Below are 18,055 nucleotides of genomic sequence, written 5' to 3'. Positions count from 1 at the left end.
TCCTATGATAACAACTTTACTTCATGTAGTGCTTTCCCCCCAATAGGACTCAAAGTGCATCACAATTAGAGTACAGCACGCAGGAATTATTTTACACAGTCCCTGCTTAAAATGGGTTTATAATCTATGTTTTTAGTGCCTGGGGCACAGGGAGATAAAGTGATTTGCCCAAGGTCACAAGGAGCCCACACCGGGAATTGAACCTGCTTGAACTCTGTTGCAATGTTCTCAGTGTCGGCGCCTTTACTCACTGAGCCAGTCATTCAGTGAATCCCTAGTGCATTCCCAGAGGTCTTGTATATGAAGATCATGTCATTTCACAGGCAGAAGCAGATTAGAGTCTTGCGCATAACTGTCAACTAACTCCATATTTTTAGTACAGTCTTTCTATTTAAATTCATAACCATTCTGGGATGCCACAGCCCGGTTTTCCATGGAAAAGCAGAACTACCAACCCCAGAATGCTGAATGTTGGGACTGGGTTTAGCTTTCCTACAAATGTAGGGTTTGCCAACTGGTTTCTTTCCTGGATCATGCGATGAGCAGAACTTTAAGGAACAAGGGCCCATGGCACTAAGGAGAGCTAAGCTCAGGCACATCCTATCTCCCATTCATTCAAATGGGAGTTAGGTTGTGCTACAATGTAGCATGCTTTAGGGAGTATGGGCCCCTGATGTCAAAGTAAGACATCCGTGTTTTCCGAGCAGTACGGATTTCTCATTAAATGCATAGATTGTTAGCTCCCCGGCTGGAATTTCCTTTCCTATTGTCTGATTTTGCTTGTAGCACTTATTGTACTTATTGTAATATAATTCTCTTTTGTAAAGCGCTGAGTACAGCTGCGGGCTGTGTATAAATACATAAATAAATACATACATACATACATACATACATACATACATACATACATACATACATACATACCATGAACATTTTCAAGCTGGGAACTTAATAGAGTAGAAATGAGTCTTCCATGAACAGCGTGTGCACCAATACATGTGCGCCAACTCCATTGCGAGTTGTGAAATAATTCATTCTGATTTCATGGCACCTTTACTCGTGTGAATTCTGAATGGCAGAACATCTGCAGTCTAATTTACAATACATCTTGCAAGTTCATATCAGAAGTAGCAGCACGTCCTCTCTTTACCACTAGATGGATCTCTCCACACGATTACTTTTTTGTGTGTATCTGCATGCCAATTACCAGATCACATTGTATATGCCGGATCAACAAAATAATTAGCCTGAAGTGGAAATTAGACCTTTCACTCGCCACTAGGATATTTACAGTGTATTTTGCTAATGAGATCCTACACCCAGCCCATTATTCCATGCGGGGAAACCTTACAAGGAGGAGTAAAAGGCATTCTGCGTAAGTGGTTCCACAGAAGAAAATGTTTGGCCTCATTATTATTTCCCACTAACTCCCATATGTTTAAATATGTTACAAGAAACGTCTCAACGTTCACTCTGTCTCCTTCTATCAGACGGCACTGCAAAGAAATGAGAAGATTCCCTTGACATGTTTTATTGTAATGATATCTGAAGCTCTGGTTGGATTTAGGGATACCCTACGCCCTTGCTGACAGGTGAATGCACTCGCATATGAATAGAATATTGGGTGGTTGCCTGGTGTGGCCGGGGTCCCTGAGGAGAGGTATGGGAGGTTTGTTCCACCGCCTTTGCCACAGGGACATTTTGGCACGGGGCACTTTGCCGTGATGTCCGCTCCTGCGCCCGACCTGACAAGCCAGGTCTGCTGTGCCTAACCGCTACATTTCCTAACAGGTCGCTCCGACTACACCTGGCTTGTTGGGTCAGGTGCGCGGCGGACCCGACATCATGGCGAAGTGTCCTGTGGTGTTTTGGTCGCGGCCAAACATCTCATTCCAAGGTTTGGGAACCTCTTGTGTTACCGAATTCCAGGTACTGAGCCAACACAAAATGGCCACATCATTGTCTATACCAGTATTTTTAAACATGAGTTTCCGGCGATATTCAGGTCATTTGAAAATTGTACCAAATAAGAAGAGAAGAATGTACAGGTAGTCCTCGCTATCCAACGTTTCACTTTACAACGAATTATATATCCAACGCTTTACAATGCAAACCGATGGGCCGTTTATTTACGCCAGAATACGTTATCCGACGCCTGAATGCGTTATTCAACGCTCACCGCCACTGATTAACATGGGACTCACTTTACAACGGTTTCCGTTTCCAACGTTTCTTCCAGAACGGATTCCGTTGGATAACCGAGGACTGCCTGTATAGTGCTTCTGATCTCATGATCTCAGATGCGCTATTAAAGAGGGTTGGGGTTCTTTACAATGCATCTGATCTCCGACGCGCTTTTAGAGAGGGTCAAGGATCCTTACAATGCATCTGATCTCAGGCGCGCTATTAGAGAGGGTTGGGGATCCTTACAATGCATCTGATCTCAGACGCGCTATTAGAGAGGGTTGGGGTTCCTTACAATGCATCTGATCTCAGATGCGCTATTAGAGAGGGTTGGGGTTCCTTACAATGCCTCTGATCTCAGACGCACTATTAGAGAGGGTTGGGGTTCCTTACAATGCATCTGATCTCAGACGCGCTATTAGAGAGGGTTGGGGTTCCTTACAATGCATCTGATCTCAGACGCACTATTAGAGAGGGTTGGGGTTCCTTACAATGCATCTGATCTCAGACGCACTATTAGAGAGGGTTGGGGTTCCTTACAATGCATCTGATCTCAGATGCGCTCTTAGAGAGAGTTGGGGTTCCTCAGTTTTACAATATCGTTATAGGGTTCCTTAAACAAAAAAGGTTCAAATACACGGGTCTGTACCAACTGTATACTGTACATCTTTAAAAAAAAGAAACATTTGTACTCAAGTTTGATTTTCTTCCACTCACTACAGCCCATAATACACACATATATCTTATAAAATCTCTCGTCTTCATGGCAATGTTGGAGATGAAAGTTTTCATTATGAGAGGTTTCACACATCTGACTGCCCCAGGGTTATATAGTATGTGACATGATCTAATACCGGAGCAAGGAGTGCTTACATCATATTTCTTACTTTAACAATATGAATGCTTTGGGGTTAAGCTCCTTTCACTGATCTTTTTTTATCGTCGCTCTTTCTTCCTCAAATTCTGAAAGACTTCAGTTATACTGTGAATGTTCATAGTTAGTTCTGTTTCCAAATGTTAAAAGGCGTTAGTAATTAAAAAGTTAAACATGAAACTTTAGGTGGGGACTATTAAACTATTAAAACCATGTATGCAGTTGTGTATCTTGCTGTATTGTGAATATATATATATATATATATATATATATATATATATATATATATATATAGTTAGTTAGTTGTGCATGGATCAGGGCAATGTAAATTACATTATGTACAAAACATACATATTTATTAAAATAAAAAGCTTCATTTTTACAACAATAAAAAAAATGCTTTACTGACTTTATTTTCTCATTTTGCTGTCGTTCACAAAGTTCACTTCTCTTTTTTAACCCTTTTCTTATTATAAGCCAATGCTCCCATATTTACATGAAAACATCCCTCTACTGATAACCAGAGCCCCCTTTTTATTTCCTCTGCTATTTCATGGTTCCCACATACTGTATTGATGCTGAATATCTCCTTTCTCTTGCAGCCTACATATCAACACAGATCATCGCTACACATATATTTCACTATCTACTGGTGGTTTATAAGGTGAATAGAAGTTCATGGGTAAATAACTACCGAAATTTTACTATCCTAACTTCTCTACTATTACACAGGATTGTGTTACTCAGGCCACTTAATAGGGGATGAATTTTCTCCCCCAAAGAAAGTACTTACTGTAACTGGATTGCTGGGATAGAGTATAATCAGTACTTATGCACCACTATTTAAATAATCAAATAAAGGAATGAATTTCAAAGTGACTAAAATAATTCCCCTTGAACATCGTTTCTTGTGTGATGACGTCATTACTACCCCATCCTACACGCACAGTATGACCCCCATCTATTGCTATGTGGCTACAACAGTGGATTCTATTTGGCTTTGTCCTATGTTCTTTGAAAACACACAGGCACATTTAAAAGATGCCCAGACAATCCAAAACTGCTGCAAGAAGATCCTGTTACTTAAATTAAAAAAGAAAGAATAATGGATGGAAAACGCAATCAGAATTTGGAGGCACCGCTGGAGTTCGAACCCAGGTCTACGACTTGCAACATTTATACTGCAGCAATTACAGGCAGGTAATAAACGCTCTCCGAAGGACTGTGGTGCTCAAGTAACATGCGCGTGATGTCATTTAAACACTTCAAAGAAAGAGTATCCGAGTTACTGTTCATATATTTAGGTAAAAAATCCACACACAATATCTATTAAAAAAAAAAAAAACTTTACTTTTTTTAATGTTTAATAAAAGAAAAATATATGCACATTTTTATTTCAGCAATAAATACATAGATTATGTTTGTACTTTAGCAATGTATGTAAATGTATAATACAAAAAAAGGCTCATCTTTACGGCGACAGTTTTTTCTTAAAATAAAATGTTATTCGGTTTGGATTAAGGTTTAGGATTATGTTACAGGAAGCAAATGAAGGTTTAGTATCAATTATAGTATTGGATTATAGTATGGGATTACAGTATGGGATTAGGACAGGGCTCTTCAATTGGCGCCCCACGAACGGCATTGATGTGGTCATTCAACTTTCTGTGCCTGTTAATTAAAATGTATAAATGGAGATAAATTGACATTACAATAAATGTGTAGTCCTTGTAATCCTAAATGTTTTGTCATCTGGCCACTTTGGAGAATTAATTGAAGAGCTCTGGATCACGGTATAATGATTAAATGTAGGATTGAATTACAAAATTATTGCATAGGATTAGGGTATAACGATTAAAATGTAGGATTAAGGTTTAGGATTAAATTACAGGATTATTGGATAGGATTAAGGTATATGATTAAAATGTAGGATTGAGGTTTAGCATTAAGGAATAGGATTAAGGTGCGGGTGGTAAGGGAAATACATTTCTGGAAGGGGAAGCTAGGCGACAAAAAACACATCTGGTGATCAGGTTAGGATCATCCAACAGCTCGAGGGGGAATGGCTTCTCACACTCTTCACACTGGTGTAAACAGAGACAAACATGGTATTAAATACAATTCACAAACATTTACAATATATTTATAATATATGCCTACTACTACTAGCAAATTAACCTTTTTGCGGCCAGATGGCCCTGCAATGCACTGCTGTCTGCTCGCTAAGGGGTGTATAGTACATAAAATGGGTCTAAACTGTTACACATTTTCAGGACTTGGCAGGTGTTGTATAATAAGTAACCGTTTATTTGAACCTAAAAGTTTGATGTTCATTGGATTCTCACTCTTTGAAATCATTTACCCCATCAACACTTTAAGCCACTCACTTAATGAAGCCCTTGGACTTTACCAGTGTTGGGTAAACAGCTCTGTCCATATCACGGAGGATGAAATGTTGCAAGAAAGAAGGCTGCTCCAGAGCTAGGGTTGTCAGGTATTGAACTGGACTGACCGGTATTTGGGCACTCTGTAAAACGTTAGAGGTAATACTGGACATGTATGTGTCCGGTATTACCTCTCTGACAGTGACCTAACCGTCGGGGGCGGGCGGCAGCATGAGCGTGCGACTTGCGGCCGGCCGGGAGTAGCAGACTCGGCAGTCTAATAGAGTGGAGGAAGAGGACGGCGTGACGTCTGTGGCAGAGGACGGCGGTGGTGGAGCTGGCCACCTGATTTTACAACTCGTGGTGTCACTGCCAGGAGGACCTCTAAAGGCTGCCAGGTAAGGAATTTCAATGGGGGACGAGGGGGTTGGGATAGGATGAGGGGATGGTGAGAGGATGAAGGGGGTGAGAGAGAGAGAGGATGGGGGGATGAGAGAGAGAGAGAGGATGAGGGGGGTGAAAGAAAGAGGATGAGGGGGGTGAAAGAGAGAGGATGAGGGGGGTGAAAGAGAGAGGATGGGGGGGTGAGATAGAGGATGAGGGGGTGAACGAGAGAGGATGAGGGGGTGAACGAGAGAGGATGAGGGGGTGAAAGAGAGAGGATGAGGGGATGGTGAGAGGATGAAGGGGGTGAGAGAGAGAGGATGGGGGGATGAGAGAGAGATGATGAGGGGGTGAAAGAGAGAGGATGAGGGGGTGAAAGAGAGAGGATGAGGGGGTGAAAGAGAGAGGATGAGGGAGTGAAAGAGAGAGGATGAGGGGGGTGAAAGAGAGAGGATGAGGGGGTGAAAGAGAGGATGAGGGGGTGAAAGAGAGAGGATGAGGGGGGTGAAAGAGAGAGGATGTGGGGGTGAAAGAGAGAGGATGAGGGGGTGAAAGAGAGAGGATGAGGGGGGTGAAAGAGAGAGGATGAGGGGGGTGAAAGAGAGAGGATGAGGGAGGTGAAAGAGAGAGGATGAGGGGGGTGAAAGAGAGAGGATGAGGGGGGTGAAAGAGAGAGGATGAGGGGGTGAAAGAGAGAGGATGAGGGGGTGAAAGAGAGAGGATGAGGGGGGTGAAAGAGAGAGGATGAGGGGGGTGAAAGAGAGAGGATGAGGGGGGTGAAAGAGAGTGGATGAGGGGGGTGAAAGAAAGAGGATGAGGGGGTGAAAGAGAGAGGATGAGCAATTTGCACCATTTCTTAAAATATTTCTGAGGAGGGGCTCTGTCCCCAGACCTTTCCCACCAACATTTCTCGAGCGCTTTGCACCTTTCACCCTTGTGTCCAGTATTTTTGGAGACGCTGCCTGGCAACACTACAACAGACCCTAAGCAATTGGATACTGTTTTACATCTGTCTTGAACTAACCCTAGAAGTGGCATTGATACATGATTAAAGCAACAATCCTCCCTGAATAATCCTTTTTTGAATCTTACATGAACCAGGAAGGGCCCCGAAAAGTATTTGTGATCCCGACGTCTGGGGACCATCCGCCTCCAAAGATATTTGGGGTGTTTTTGCCGGGTTTTACATACAAGACACTACAAATATGGCTGACGAGAGTACACACATGGACACACGGGAGTACAGACATAGCCGCAGGGTCACCAATAGAAAGTCACAACGTCACAGTTTCTATTGGCTGCAGAAGTGAGCACTGACCCTTTGACCTTTTTGTGTTCGGCTGGCAGAAAATCTGCCCAGTGCTTGGAGCCACGGACCCTGGAGGGTCCCAGGACCTCCGGGGATCACTGAACAAACAGCTCCATTGGACCCCCTGGTTCAGATTAGAAAAACAATAGCAGCAAAATGTGAGCAGTGTTAATTGCTGCTTTAAATTTCATGCCAAAGACTTCTTAAAAAATAATGACTATTTGCTATCTGTGCTAAACTGTACATGTTCACAGAAACGACATTACTTGTGTAGACAACTATATACCACTGCAACCTTATTTGGTGATAGAAGTTGTAACGTGATGAAACACCGACCTGGATCATTCTTGAACCAATTATCTTTTTGTTTTCAATAACTGCAGGGATTTGTTCACAATTTTCTATATTCCACAATCTTAAAGTAGAGTCCTATGTATGAAAGTAAGAGCGATTAACATGTGTTTCCCATGAATAACAGTAACAGGTTCTAAAACGGCAAATGGAGAATCTGAAAGGGGTAACTATATAACTATATATTCCCAGCTCTCCAAAAGTTTCTATTAAAAAGAAAATGTATATATTGGAACATGGCTTGTAGAGCTGTCCATACAAACTTATAAAGCATCGTGTGCTAGATAAATGTGGGTTTTGGGCAGAAAAATTGATAATGGTGGACAGAGTGAAGGTACAGTATGTAATACTTTTGGGGTGATGTTTCACTGTTCTACTGAAGAAATATGAGCCGTGTTCAATAGTTGAGTTTTCAATTTTAGGTTGTTATTTATTTAAATGGAACAACATAAAAGATGTCAGATTCTGTTTTAGATGGGCTTTCTTCATGTTTGATTTTTCGAAGTCACATGAAGCACAAGTGCTGGTTATATTGATGACATACGCTATTTTTACAGACTACTCAAGAGTTTGCATTATTTAGCATTTGCTACTTTAAAAAAAAAAAAAAGGATAAAATCAGTTTATAACCTTTGAGGAAGAGATAAGCCACTTCTTGTTGGAGCTCAGCGCAACATCCAGCACCCAGTCTTCATGGCCCTACACAGTATTTAAAGAATGGAAATGTCTCACTAACGTATGTACGCATATACAGCTGAACCCCCTTATAACGCAGTGCTCGGGGTCCACATAATGAGACCGCGTTATAACCGGGATCGCGAAATGGCCACATCGCGAGGACTTACTGTATAGTCAAGGGAGATGTTACCTTTCTTTATAGAGTCACATTCATCACACCAACCCTGTGGTGTAGTAGCTAGAGAATTGCTACTAGCATATGAAGGATCATGGGTTTGATTCCTGCATGGTATGGTAAAATGTAATTATTATTAATTTATAAAATAAATAAAATAATAATTTATACATTATAATTAAAATAATAATGTATAAATTATTATTTTAATTATAATTTATAAATTATTATTTTTATTTATAATTTACCATTTAGGAATCAAACCCATGATCGCTAGTAGCGATTACCGAGCTGCTACACCATAGGGTTGGTGTGATGAATCTGACTCTATAAAGAAACTTAACTTCTACTGCACAGTACAGCTGTATTTTGCATTAAAAACAAAACAAAAAAAGAACACCAGCTACGCTGCGCTTTACAATACAATACAGGAAATATAATAATATAAATGCGATAAGTGCATCAAAACATAAGTGCAACATTGGGCGAAAAGAGACCCTACCCCGGAGAGCTTGCAATCTAGGAAGGCTTGTATATAGTATGTCCATATAGTGTATATATACTCTTTACAAACAACATAATTATGACCATTCCACATTAGAATCGTATTTTAATAATGAAATACCTTCAAAATCAGTTTCTTACATGCCGCATCCACATCCCAAAGAACTATAACTTTGTCATAGCCACCAGATATCAGAACAGATGCTGCAAGATAAGATCACAGCTGCATGTTTTATTTGTATTTCATATTTGTGCTCTGAGCTTTGCGACCACGGTCTGTATAGGGAAGAGTTCTGTATTATTTTGTCAATTCACAAGAGACATTTTATGCTGGGAAAGGAACAAAAAGCTCTCTTGCAGTAAGAGAAAATATGGATTTTCTGTCACTTGTATATGATCTTTTTCTTTTGTTTTTCTGTCTCCTGAAATATTGGTGAACGGGTGTGAAGAATTTGCTGGCACCTCCAGCGATGTCTGATGGAATAACACATCGCTGTTGGCATTATACCAGATTTATAACATGAGATTGTGTTATCATTTTGTCAGCAGCAAATAACAGTAACATGTTCTTTGGAAAAATGCCTTTCAGTGGCAAAATATTGGAAAAAATAAAGCGTATATACCTATGTATAGAAAGAATAGCAGACACTCCAACTTAAATCAAATATATCTCTTTATTCGACATTTCGGCACTTGTTGGAACCTTTCTCAACATTTCTGTCGAAAGTTTCCAATGGGAACCAAAACGTTGAATAAAGAAATATATTTGATGTAAGTTGGAGTGCCAGCTATTCTTTATACTCAGGTATACGCATGGGCCGTGTGTTCACATCCAGACCATGTTTGAGTTGCCGGAGTGCTTCAGCTATCTTCCAAAAGTTCAAGGGAGCGTAGGACAGCACCATGGGAGAAAAATAACATACAAAAAAATAGCGCCATAGACTCTGAACATGTTGGTTGAGTCAATCAGTAACCAGTGGATTGACTACTCATACTTAAATAAATACAACCAGGCATGTCACAAATAAAGATTCTTCATTAATAGCACACCCATATGGATAGGAAGAATCTCAGGAAAGATGGAGAGAAAGAGCACAATCGTGAAGACAATACACAAATCTTTTATAACAATCCCAATAAAACTTTTTTTTTTTTTTAACAAGTCTGTCTATGCAGGAGATCCGACTCTGATCGTTGTAAGTTTTATATGCGCCTAAAGAATGTACTGACTGTAAGCACAAAATCTTAAGGTTTTATTGGGATTGTTATAAAAGATGTGTATCAGCTACACGATTGTGATCTTTCTTTCCATCTTTCCTGAGATTGTCCCTTATCTCACACACAGACGTGCGCACACACACACACACACACACACACACTTGCTCTCTTGCCTGGCCAGATAATGGGTAATGTGGCGTTTAATCACTCTATTTCACTTTTCTATCACCACTCTTAAATGGTGAGAATTTTTCACTCCTGACATCTTCTTAACGGTAGGAAAAAAAAACATCTCACCGTCCGTGGAAAAGGCACAGGCGCTAACCGAACCCTTGTGAACTTTGTGAAGACTATCTGGTCCCCGGCGGCGAAATTCTCCGGTGTTGATATCCCACAGTTTTAAACTTTTGTCCCAAGATGCTGTGCATAATAAACGGCCATTTAAACTGAAACAACAGTCTGAGATAACGTTGGCATGTCCTCTAAAATAGAAATATAAAACCATTGTACTTGTTTATTTGGTCCTAAAATGTGCACATTAGAGGAAAATAAATATCTGTATATATGCCATGGCCAGTCATATATTTAATGGAGAAATCGGATTGCCATTACTGGAGTTAATTTATTAATCTGTGTTCCCTTATCAGACATAATTGGCTTTTCTCTGGCGTTCTTTTGTTTGCCTTCCTCTGGATCAATATAAATATAAGATGAGCATCGCAGTTTGACTAAATGTAGCACAGGTTGCACTTGATGGACATGTCTTTTTTCAACCTCATGTACTATGTAACTATGTACCTATCCTCTAGTATGTACCTATCATGTACTATGTAACTATGTACCTATCCTCTAGTATGTACCTATCATGTACTATGTAACTATGTACCTATCCTCTACTATGTACCGTAACTATATACGTTAATAAAAATGAGGCATGCTGTTCTCACAGGATCTAAAAGTTATGTAATCAATATTATATCATTGTGAAGAGAATAAAGATGTTAATTGCTTGGCTCCAGGGTAGTGAGTGCCTTAGTACTTCCATTTTGCCGAGATGTTTTTACAACAGCAATCCCCCCCCCAGAAGCCAGTCTGAGTATAAATTGTTATTACCTTGCCCTGAGTAGTGCACCTTACAAAATCAGGGGGTTACCACGGCAACATTTACACGGCATTGGGCTTAGGGGAGAACTTTATTTTAACCTCCCGGACACTTATTATTTTAAATGCATCAGATTTTTTTTTTAAATAAAAGCAGCGTTGGAAAAGGCAAGAAGAGATCTAAGTAAGTCAAAAAATTAAATGGCGGTTAGCGGAGACTGCTACTGTAAATATGATGGTGTTGCATTACTGAAGTTGGTTATTTAGCGCCTCATACAAGTGAGTTTTGACCCCAAGGGGAAACACGTTTATACCCAACGCTTATTAAAGTGAACTATTTGTAAACATCATTAAAGTCTTTAGATTGTAAACCTGGCCGTACTATTGCTCTATAACCCACTATTGTTTCCTGCACAGTCACAGTTAATACAAGTTTTTGTGCATGGTTATGCCTTATTGTGTATAAACTGGACTGGCCTGTGAAATGATGCTGTGGACTCTTATTAGGCTCCTCTTTGCACTCATTAGCTGCAGACAGGTGCGGGTACCAACCTTGTATATTATTTACCAAATGTCTAATACCCATGGTGGCCAACTCCAGTCCTCAAGGGTCACCAACACGTCAAGTTTTAAGGATATCCCTGCCTCAGCACAAGTGGCTCTGTCAAAAGACTGAGACACTGATTGCGCCACATGTGCTGAAGCAGGGATATCCCTAATACCTGTCCTGTTGGTGGCCCTTGAGGACTGGAGTTGGTCACCCCTGTTTTACTTGCTCTCCTAAATACCCATCACATGTTGGTTCTTACTGGGTTATTGTGACCGTGGTACTTTGTGCTGCCATGTCCCACAGCTTTATAGTTCTATCCGTTGACACCGAACACACTCTCTGGTTGTCAGGATCAAAGCAGCATCTTGTCACGGTGCTCATGTGGTGATCTGGCAGAGGGAACATTCATTTGTGACACGGTTTTACTTTGGAGACACATTTGCGCGCTCAGCTCTGCGCTGCCCGCCACCGGAGACAAGTTACACGTTCTCGTTATACTCAAGGCTCCTTCTCTCTTGGCATGTATTGTCTCAATTGCTCAACAGGAATCCTTTTCGCAAAGATCCTTTTAATAGCGGGGACAAACAGGAATGGTCTGAAAGTTGCCATTGCTGCAATAAATTGTTAAATAACGCAGTTACTAACATTTGTCCGCATTGTTTTTTAACGGGGTATATTTTGCTTGTACAACTGGTCGCACCTGGTTTTGGTTTGTTAAAACTGGTTTTTTTTTCTCTCTCTTCGATCTCCAATAATTGTAATACTACCATGATTTAGAGTAACGGGCGGCACTGCACTAATTAAAGGCAAATCATAAAAGATCACAGAAAGAAAACAAACCGTTTATGCATGCAACCGTTACCGCCGTGGCAGAATCAATGATACACACAGCGTTGTCCACATCCAAACTGGATACCACATATTTGCCATCCGAAGAAATATTACATGATGTTACAAGTCCTTCAAGACTTACAGACCACTAAAAATGGAAGAAATAATAACAACACTATTAATATAGCGATTTTCTCCCAATGGGACTCAAAGCACTTCATTCACAGTTACAAAATGGAAGAAAGAAGAAAACATTTAAGGTTATAGAAGAGACTGAATACAAGGAAAGATACAATACACCTGTTTTTGATATATATACACACACACACATATGTATATTTACATAGTACTAAACTAAATGTTGCGTAATTGCAGAGTAAGTGGAACTGTCACTTATTCATAGGTGTTAAATAATCTCTTTTTTGGTTGTTGTTTGAGAGTTATACAGTATTAAAGACAAAATAAATCAAGGCTCAATGGCGATCAATTAGTCAAACATTATTATGCCTTATTCAATATGAACGAGGCCACCTGGTGAGTTTATGAATATGATTGAGGCAGAATGCCAGCTTAATTGTTCCATTTACTCATTGCATTTTCACGGGTGCACACAGGCTTAAATACACTCAGTGAATAAGGCAATTTGAACCATCATTATAGAACCAGCAGGTAAGGGTTCTTCATAAATCATTCCCACAGCGCCTGAATAGCAGAGAACAAGCGGCAATGCATCTTCATCAGGACGCCCTGCTAAACAATCCATGAAAGAAACGGTACCCTCTATGTATTTGTAAATGGCAATACGTACAAGCACTTTCCCGGTTTCCATATCCCAAGCCTTTACCGTTTTGTCATAAGATGATGTAACCATTCTGGAAAAAAAGCACATTTAAATGTAATCGTAGCTTCAAGCTGCAAGAGGAAATGTTGTCAACACAACAACAAAAAAACAAAACTATAATAAATAAGAACGCTGTTCTTTTACACAGAAAGGAGTAGTGAAAATTTAAATTATTATAATATTCTACTAACAGTCAAAGGGCGTATTTTCTCTGTACTCTTGGCCAGGCGTGGAAAGATGCACGCTGAATGAAAAAGAAGCAGTGGGAGAAAAAGTAACTCCTATTCGGACGGGTGACATGGTATTATGGGACGACCATTATTACTTTAATAATTTAGTAAGGTGAAAGCTATTGGAAAAGGTAACTATTCCACCTAAGTAGAAATATATTACGTTTTTATGACTGATTTCATTACAGTAATTTAAAGTTCAGGCATTTCACGTCGAGGCACTAAAATACGGGACAATGACACGTCCCGACAGACCTATCCGGGACAACGGGACAAGTCAATGAAATAAGGAACAATCCTGTATATACGGGGACGTCTGGCAACCCTAAGGCCGCGTCCATGGTGACCGCGACACGATCAAAATGTCGTGCCTCTATGAGGCCGGCCATAAAGTGCGCGACTGCGCTCATGATGCAGAGTGCCGGCGTTCGCGATGCGCGAGGAAACAAATACATTTGTTTAAGTCATGCAACCGGCCGGGTCACGTGAGCGGTTCGTCCAATGAGGGCGAACCAGCTCCGTGATGTCACAACATGCCCACGACATGCCACCTTATCGCATCCACCTAGAGGGCACAAATCGCTCCAGCTAGAGGCGCGCGTGGGGCCACGCACATGGTCGCGCGCGCGCACCCACCCACCATGGACGTGGCCTAAGGGTTCATGCACTGCAACAGTGTTACAAAAAAGTGCCCTTGATTGCTCTTTCAACACAAGCTTTTCAGGTGAATGCACGGCTTCTACAGCTTACTAGGGCCGCCAGGTGTCCAGTATTGAACCGGACTGTCCTGTATTTTGACAATCTGTCCAGTCAAAAAATAGAGGTAATACTGGACATGTACTAGTGTGTCCGGTATTACCTCTCTGGACATAGTGACCTGACTGGCTGGGGGGGGAGGCCGCGAGATTTCCTCGAGCAGGGATGCTGCTAGGGGGCTGGGCAGGTTCCTCCATTCTGATTGGCTGCTGCTGGGTAATACAGTTAATCAGAAGGAAATGTCAGGAGCCAGAGGGTGGAGCCAAGCAGAGGAAGAAACAGCATGGAGCAGGGGAGGCGGGGAGTGTGTGTGTGTGTCCTTTAACCATTGCGTCCAGTATTTTTATACCTTTAATGCCAGGACTAAAGGATCACTATATATAAACTATATTGTGACCTCAAATGGCAAGAAATGTTGGTAAACATAATTTCACAGGACATTCAAGTGCACTCCGGTTTCCTAATGTGTCCCAGACACATCTAGCAAACATATAGCTAATAATTGAACGATAACAAGCTCCTCTCACGCTTTTCAACTGTTGTGAATTACTTGCTGCCGTGTATACTGCACTAATACACGGAGAACAATTGGGGTGTGTTAGTTTTATGGATGACAATGGCTTTTTGGTGCCTGTGACAGGGTGTGGACAAAAGGAAAGAGGCTGGCTGTGTTTGTAGTGGCTCACGTTGCTTGGTAATGGGCACCTCCTCATTACTGATGCTGTAATGCACAGACATAAAGGAGAACAGAGAAAAAAAGCCTGCCTATAAATTTTACAGGAAACGGGCTGGCTTTTATTAAGCCAGAACATAAAAATACATTACACACACATACATACACACACACACACACACACACACACACACACACACACACACACACACACACACACACACACACACACACACACCACAGACTGCACACTATTAAGTTGCAAGAAATCCAATATATTAATTTGTAGGTGTAATCCTCCCCAATACATTTTTGAGAAAAACAAAGGAAAACAATAACCATAATATTTAGCCCCACTTTAACTAGTTACATCTACAAATAGCATAAATATTATAACTGTTTCATTTCCTCATTATGAAGGAAATAACCCCTCATATTGGACGTTCTCACGAGCAGGGCCCTCATTACCTCTCCGTATCTGCTTGTCCTCACTTGTATGTAACAGTTTATGTAATACAGAAGAGAAAAGAAGTCAGCACTCAAGTTGTCTTGATAAAACAATCCAAAGGGTTTATTGAAGATCGATCGACGGATTGATCCACTTGCGGCCTTTCTCAATGGGACCGCGATCGATCTTCAATAAATCCTTTGGATTGTTTTATCAAGACCACTTGATTGTCGACTTCTTTACCCTTCTGGATTGTAGGTGGTTTACGTAACGATATGGGACCACCTTTGATGAGCACCAGTGGCAGGTGTCATGTTTGTGTGCGTGAGCCACACAACAGTATCACAGTTTATGTAGAATACATAACTCAGTATAACATTGTACCACGCGATGGAATATGTTGGTGCTTCACAAATAAACAATAATAATATTATTCTAGAAGTTCATTGCAGCGAGTGCTCTAAATCCAAACAAGTGTCTTCTCTATTCTCGAATTTTATAGCTACACAAAATACTTCCAGAACATCACCTTTTGTTATCAGCTGTGAGATTGCACTCGGAAATAGGTGCTGTGTGCTCCTCTCCAAAGACATGGATTGGAATACATTTGGAAACATCCTAGAACGGCAGGAGAGCATTAACACACACTGCAACAAAGAATACAGCTCGGGGTTATAAAATGGCGTTAGCATTGCACTTTCACAACTGATAGGGTTTTATTATTGTTAGTTTTATCCCTTTACTTCCTACACATCGGAAGCAGAGACGGATTTCCCGCAAGGCTAACTAGGTTATGGCGCTTTTTTTTTTAGGGGGGGGGAGGGCGACACCCCTCCTCCAGTGTAGGCAACTACATCTATGAAGTGCTCTTCATTAATATGTGTCCCAGCCAGAAATGAACCCCTTTATGTAGTAACATACCCAAAGTTTTGCTGTTCGGTCATGTGAACATGAGATTATTTTCGTATCTTCAAAGCAGAAATGACAGGAGCTTACAGCATGTGTGTGTCCTCTCAAAACTCTAAAAGGGACCTGTGGATTGGGAGAGAAAGAAAGCAGAATGCAAAGCCATTTCTAACACTGATCAAAGAAATGTAAATGTACAATGTAGATGCTGGAACCATACCATTCCCAAACTGAGGCCCTATCTACTTGCACTTTTTCAGGGATCTGCTTGCCGAGTCTACCTTTGTCTATTTAACAACCTTCCAGTTGTATTTTGAGCACCCCGCCCTTTGACCTGTTCCATCTACTTATGAGTGCCTTATCCTCCGACGCGAATATATACATACATACATACACTCAATCCCTCATTGATCCACTGCTATACACTGATATACTGTTCCCATCTATACAGCTCTGCAGAACATTGGTGATTTATATATATATATACTGGGTCTGTGATAGTTAATCCCTCAATTCCACCATCATGTAATTTGTGTTGAACATCGCTCTGTTGGTTTATGCATCCGAATTGCGATAGAAGCCTTGAACTAGTGCAGCATGTGCGGGTTCACAAACGCAGCGTTATAATCATTTGTGAAAAGGTAATTAAAATGAATGGCATTGTACCTTGTTTCATGAAACTGCCTGAAAAAGTATCTTCCTGAAACATTGAGTATTCTCATTCAGGTGCGTCAGCCTGTTCTGTCAATACTTTGCAAAACGTAATCTTTTATTTCTGTGTGATATAGAATTTATTTCTAATGCAACTTATTATATATATATATATATATATATAAGCGTGCAGACTCTGTTCTTGGGAATTCATATATGAGAGAGGAGAGAGTTTTTCTTGTAATTGGGGACCTTATGAGGTTTTTGTAACAGAGTTAATGTTATTTTTTTATGCTTTATTCTCTTTTTCAAAGAGAGGGCAATTTTAACCTCCCTGACATTTAATAACTCAAATACTTGTATCTCCTGAACAAAGCATTAGATTTTAAAAATAAAAACAGGATTGTAAAGAGCAAAAATAAAAAAAGGGATACCTCAGTTAAAAAAAAGTGAAATGCAAATATAAATGCAATCCGCGTGGATTGCTGCTTTAAATCCCATGTGGTGACAACTTTTTAGAAGGCAGTCCCAATAATGTCTAGGGGGTATAATGTTTAACTTTTAGAAGGTGGCCCCATTAACATACATGCTGCATCTTTTCACATGGAGGTCACCCAACTTAAACCTATGGGAACACGTTCTGACAGGGCTGGTGCAATTACAATGTATGGGGGAAACCGAGCAGCGTAATCCCATTGAAATCGCCTTCAGTGCTGGAGAGGTGGCCATGGGCTCACTAGAGAGAGGCAGAGGGGCTGTGGGTTGGTTGTTTCTATTGAACTCCCCGGGGTGTGCGGTGCATGAGACAGAATAAGGAGGGTCTGAGTAGGGTGACCTGGGATAACTTCTCACTCTCCCACACGGGCTGCTCCTCCTCGGGCCCCAGCTCCGCCAGCACGGGCTTCTCCTCATCATCATCTACAGCCAGCGGGTCCAGCACCATGGTGGCCCCTCTAACCCGATCCGCGCGCTGAGCTCCGGCGCACTTCCGGCGTCCTGCGTCTCCG

At 41.0% G+C, this 18,055-nt stretch overlaps 1 protein-coding gene across 1 annotated transcript in view; it reads right to left on the bottom strand.

Moving 5' to 3' along the window:
- Positions 1–4,389: 4,389 nt before the first annotated feature.
- Positions 4,390–18,055, bottom strand: part of WDR88 (WD repeat domain 88) — a 13,667-nt gene continuing 1 nt past the window's right edge. The window contains exons 1-11 of the mRNA XM_075576365.1: positions 17,884–18,055; positions 16,413–16,523; positions 16,021–16,109; positions 13,352–13,415; positions 12,553–12,691; positions 11,972–12,101; positions 10,359–10,543; positions 8,965–9,047; positions 8,117–8,185; positions 7,472–7,564; positions 4,390–5,142 (exon numbers count right to left, since the gene is read on the bottom strand). The exon at positions 17,884–18,055 is cut by the window's right edge and continues 1 nt beyond it. Coding sequence (XP_075432480.1) covers positions 5,017–5,142; positions 7,472–7,564; positions 8,117–8,185; positions 8,965–9,047; positions 10,359–10,543; positions 11,972–12,101; positions 12,553–12,691; positions 13,352–13,415; positions 16,021–16,109; positions 16,413–16,523; positions 17,884–17,991 — 1,197 coding nt within the window. The 5' untranslated portion in view covers positions 17,992–18,055 and the 3' untranslated portion in view covers positions 4,390–5,016. The remainder of the gene's footprint in view (positions 5,143–7,471; positions 7,565–8,116; positions 8,186–8,964; positions 9,048–10,358; positions 10,544–11,971; positions 12,102–12,552; positions 12,692–13,351; positions 13,416–16,020; positions 16,110–16,412; positions 16,524–17,883) is intronic.

The sequence above is a fragment of the Ascaphus truei genome, chromosome 19 (genome assembly GCF_040206685.1).
Source record: "Ascaphus truei isolate aAscTru1 chromosome 19, aAscTru1.hap1, whole genome shotgun sequence".
Classification (NCBI taxonomy): domain Eukaryota; kingdom Metazoa; phylum Chordata; class Amphibia; order Anura; family Ascaphidae; genus Ascaphus; species Ascaphus truei.
Note: the sequence above shows the minus strand (reverse complement) of the source record. Positions and strands in the feature narration are given on the sequence as shown.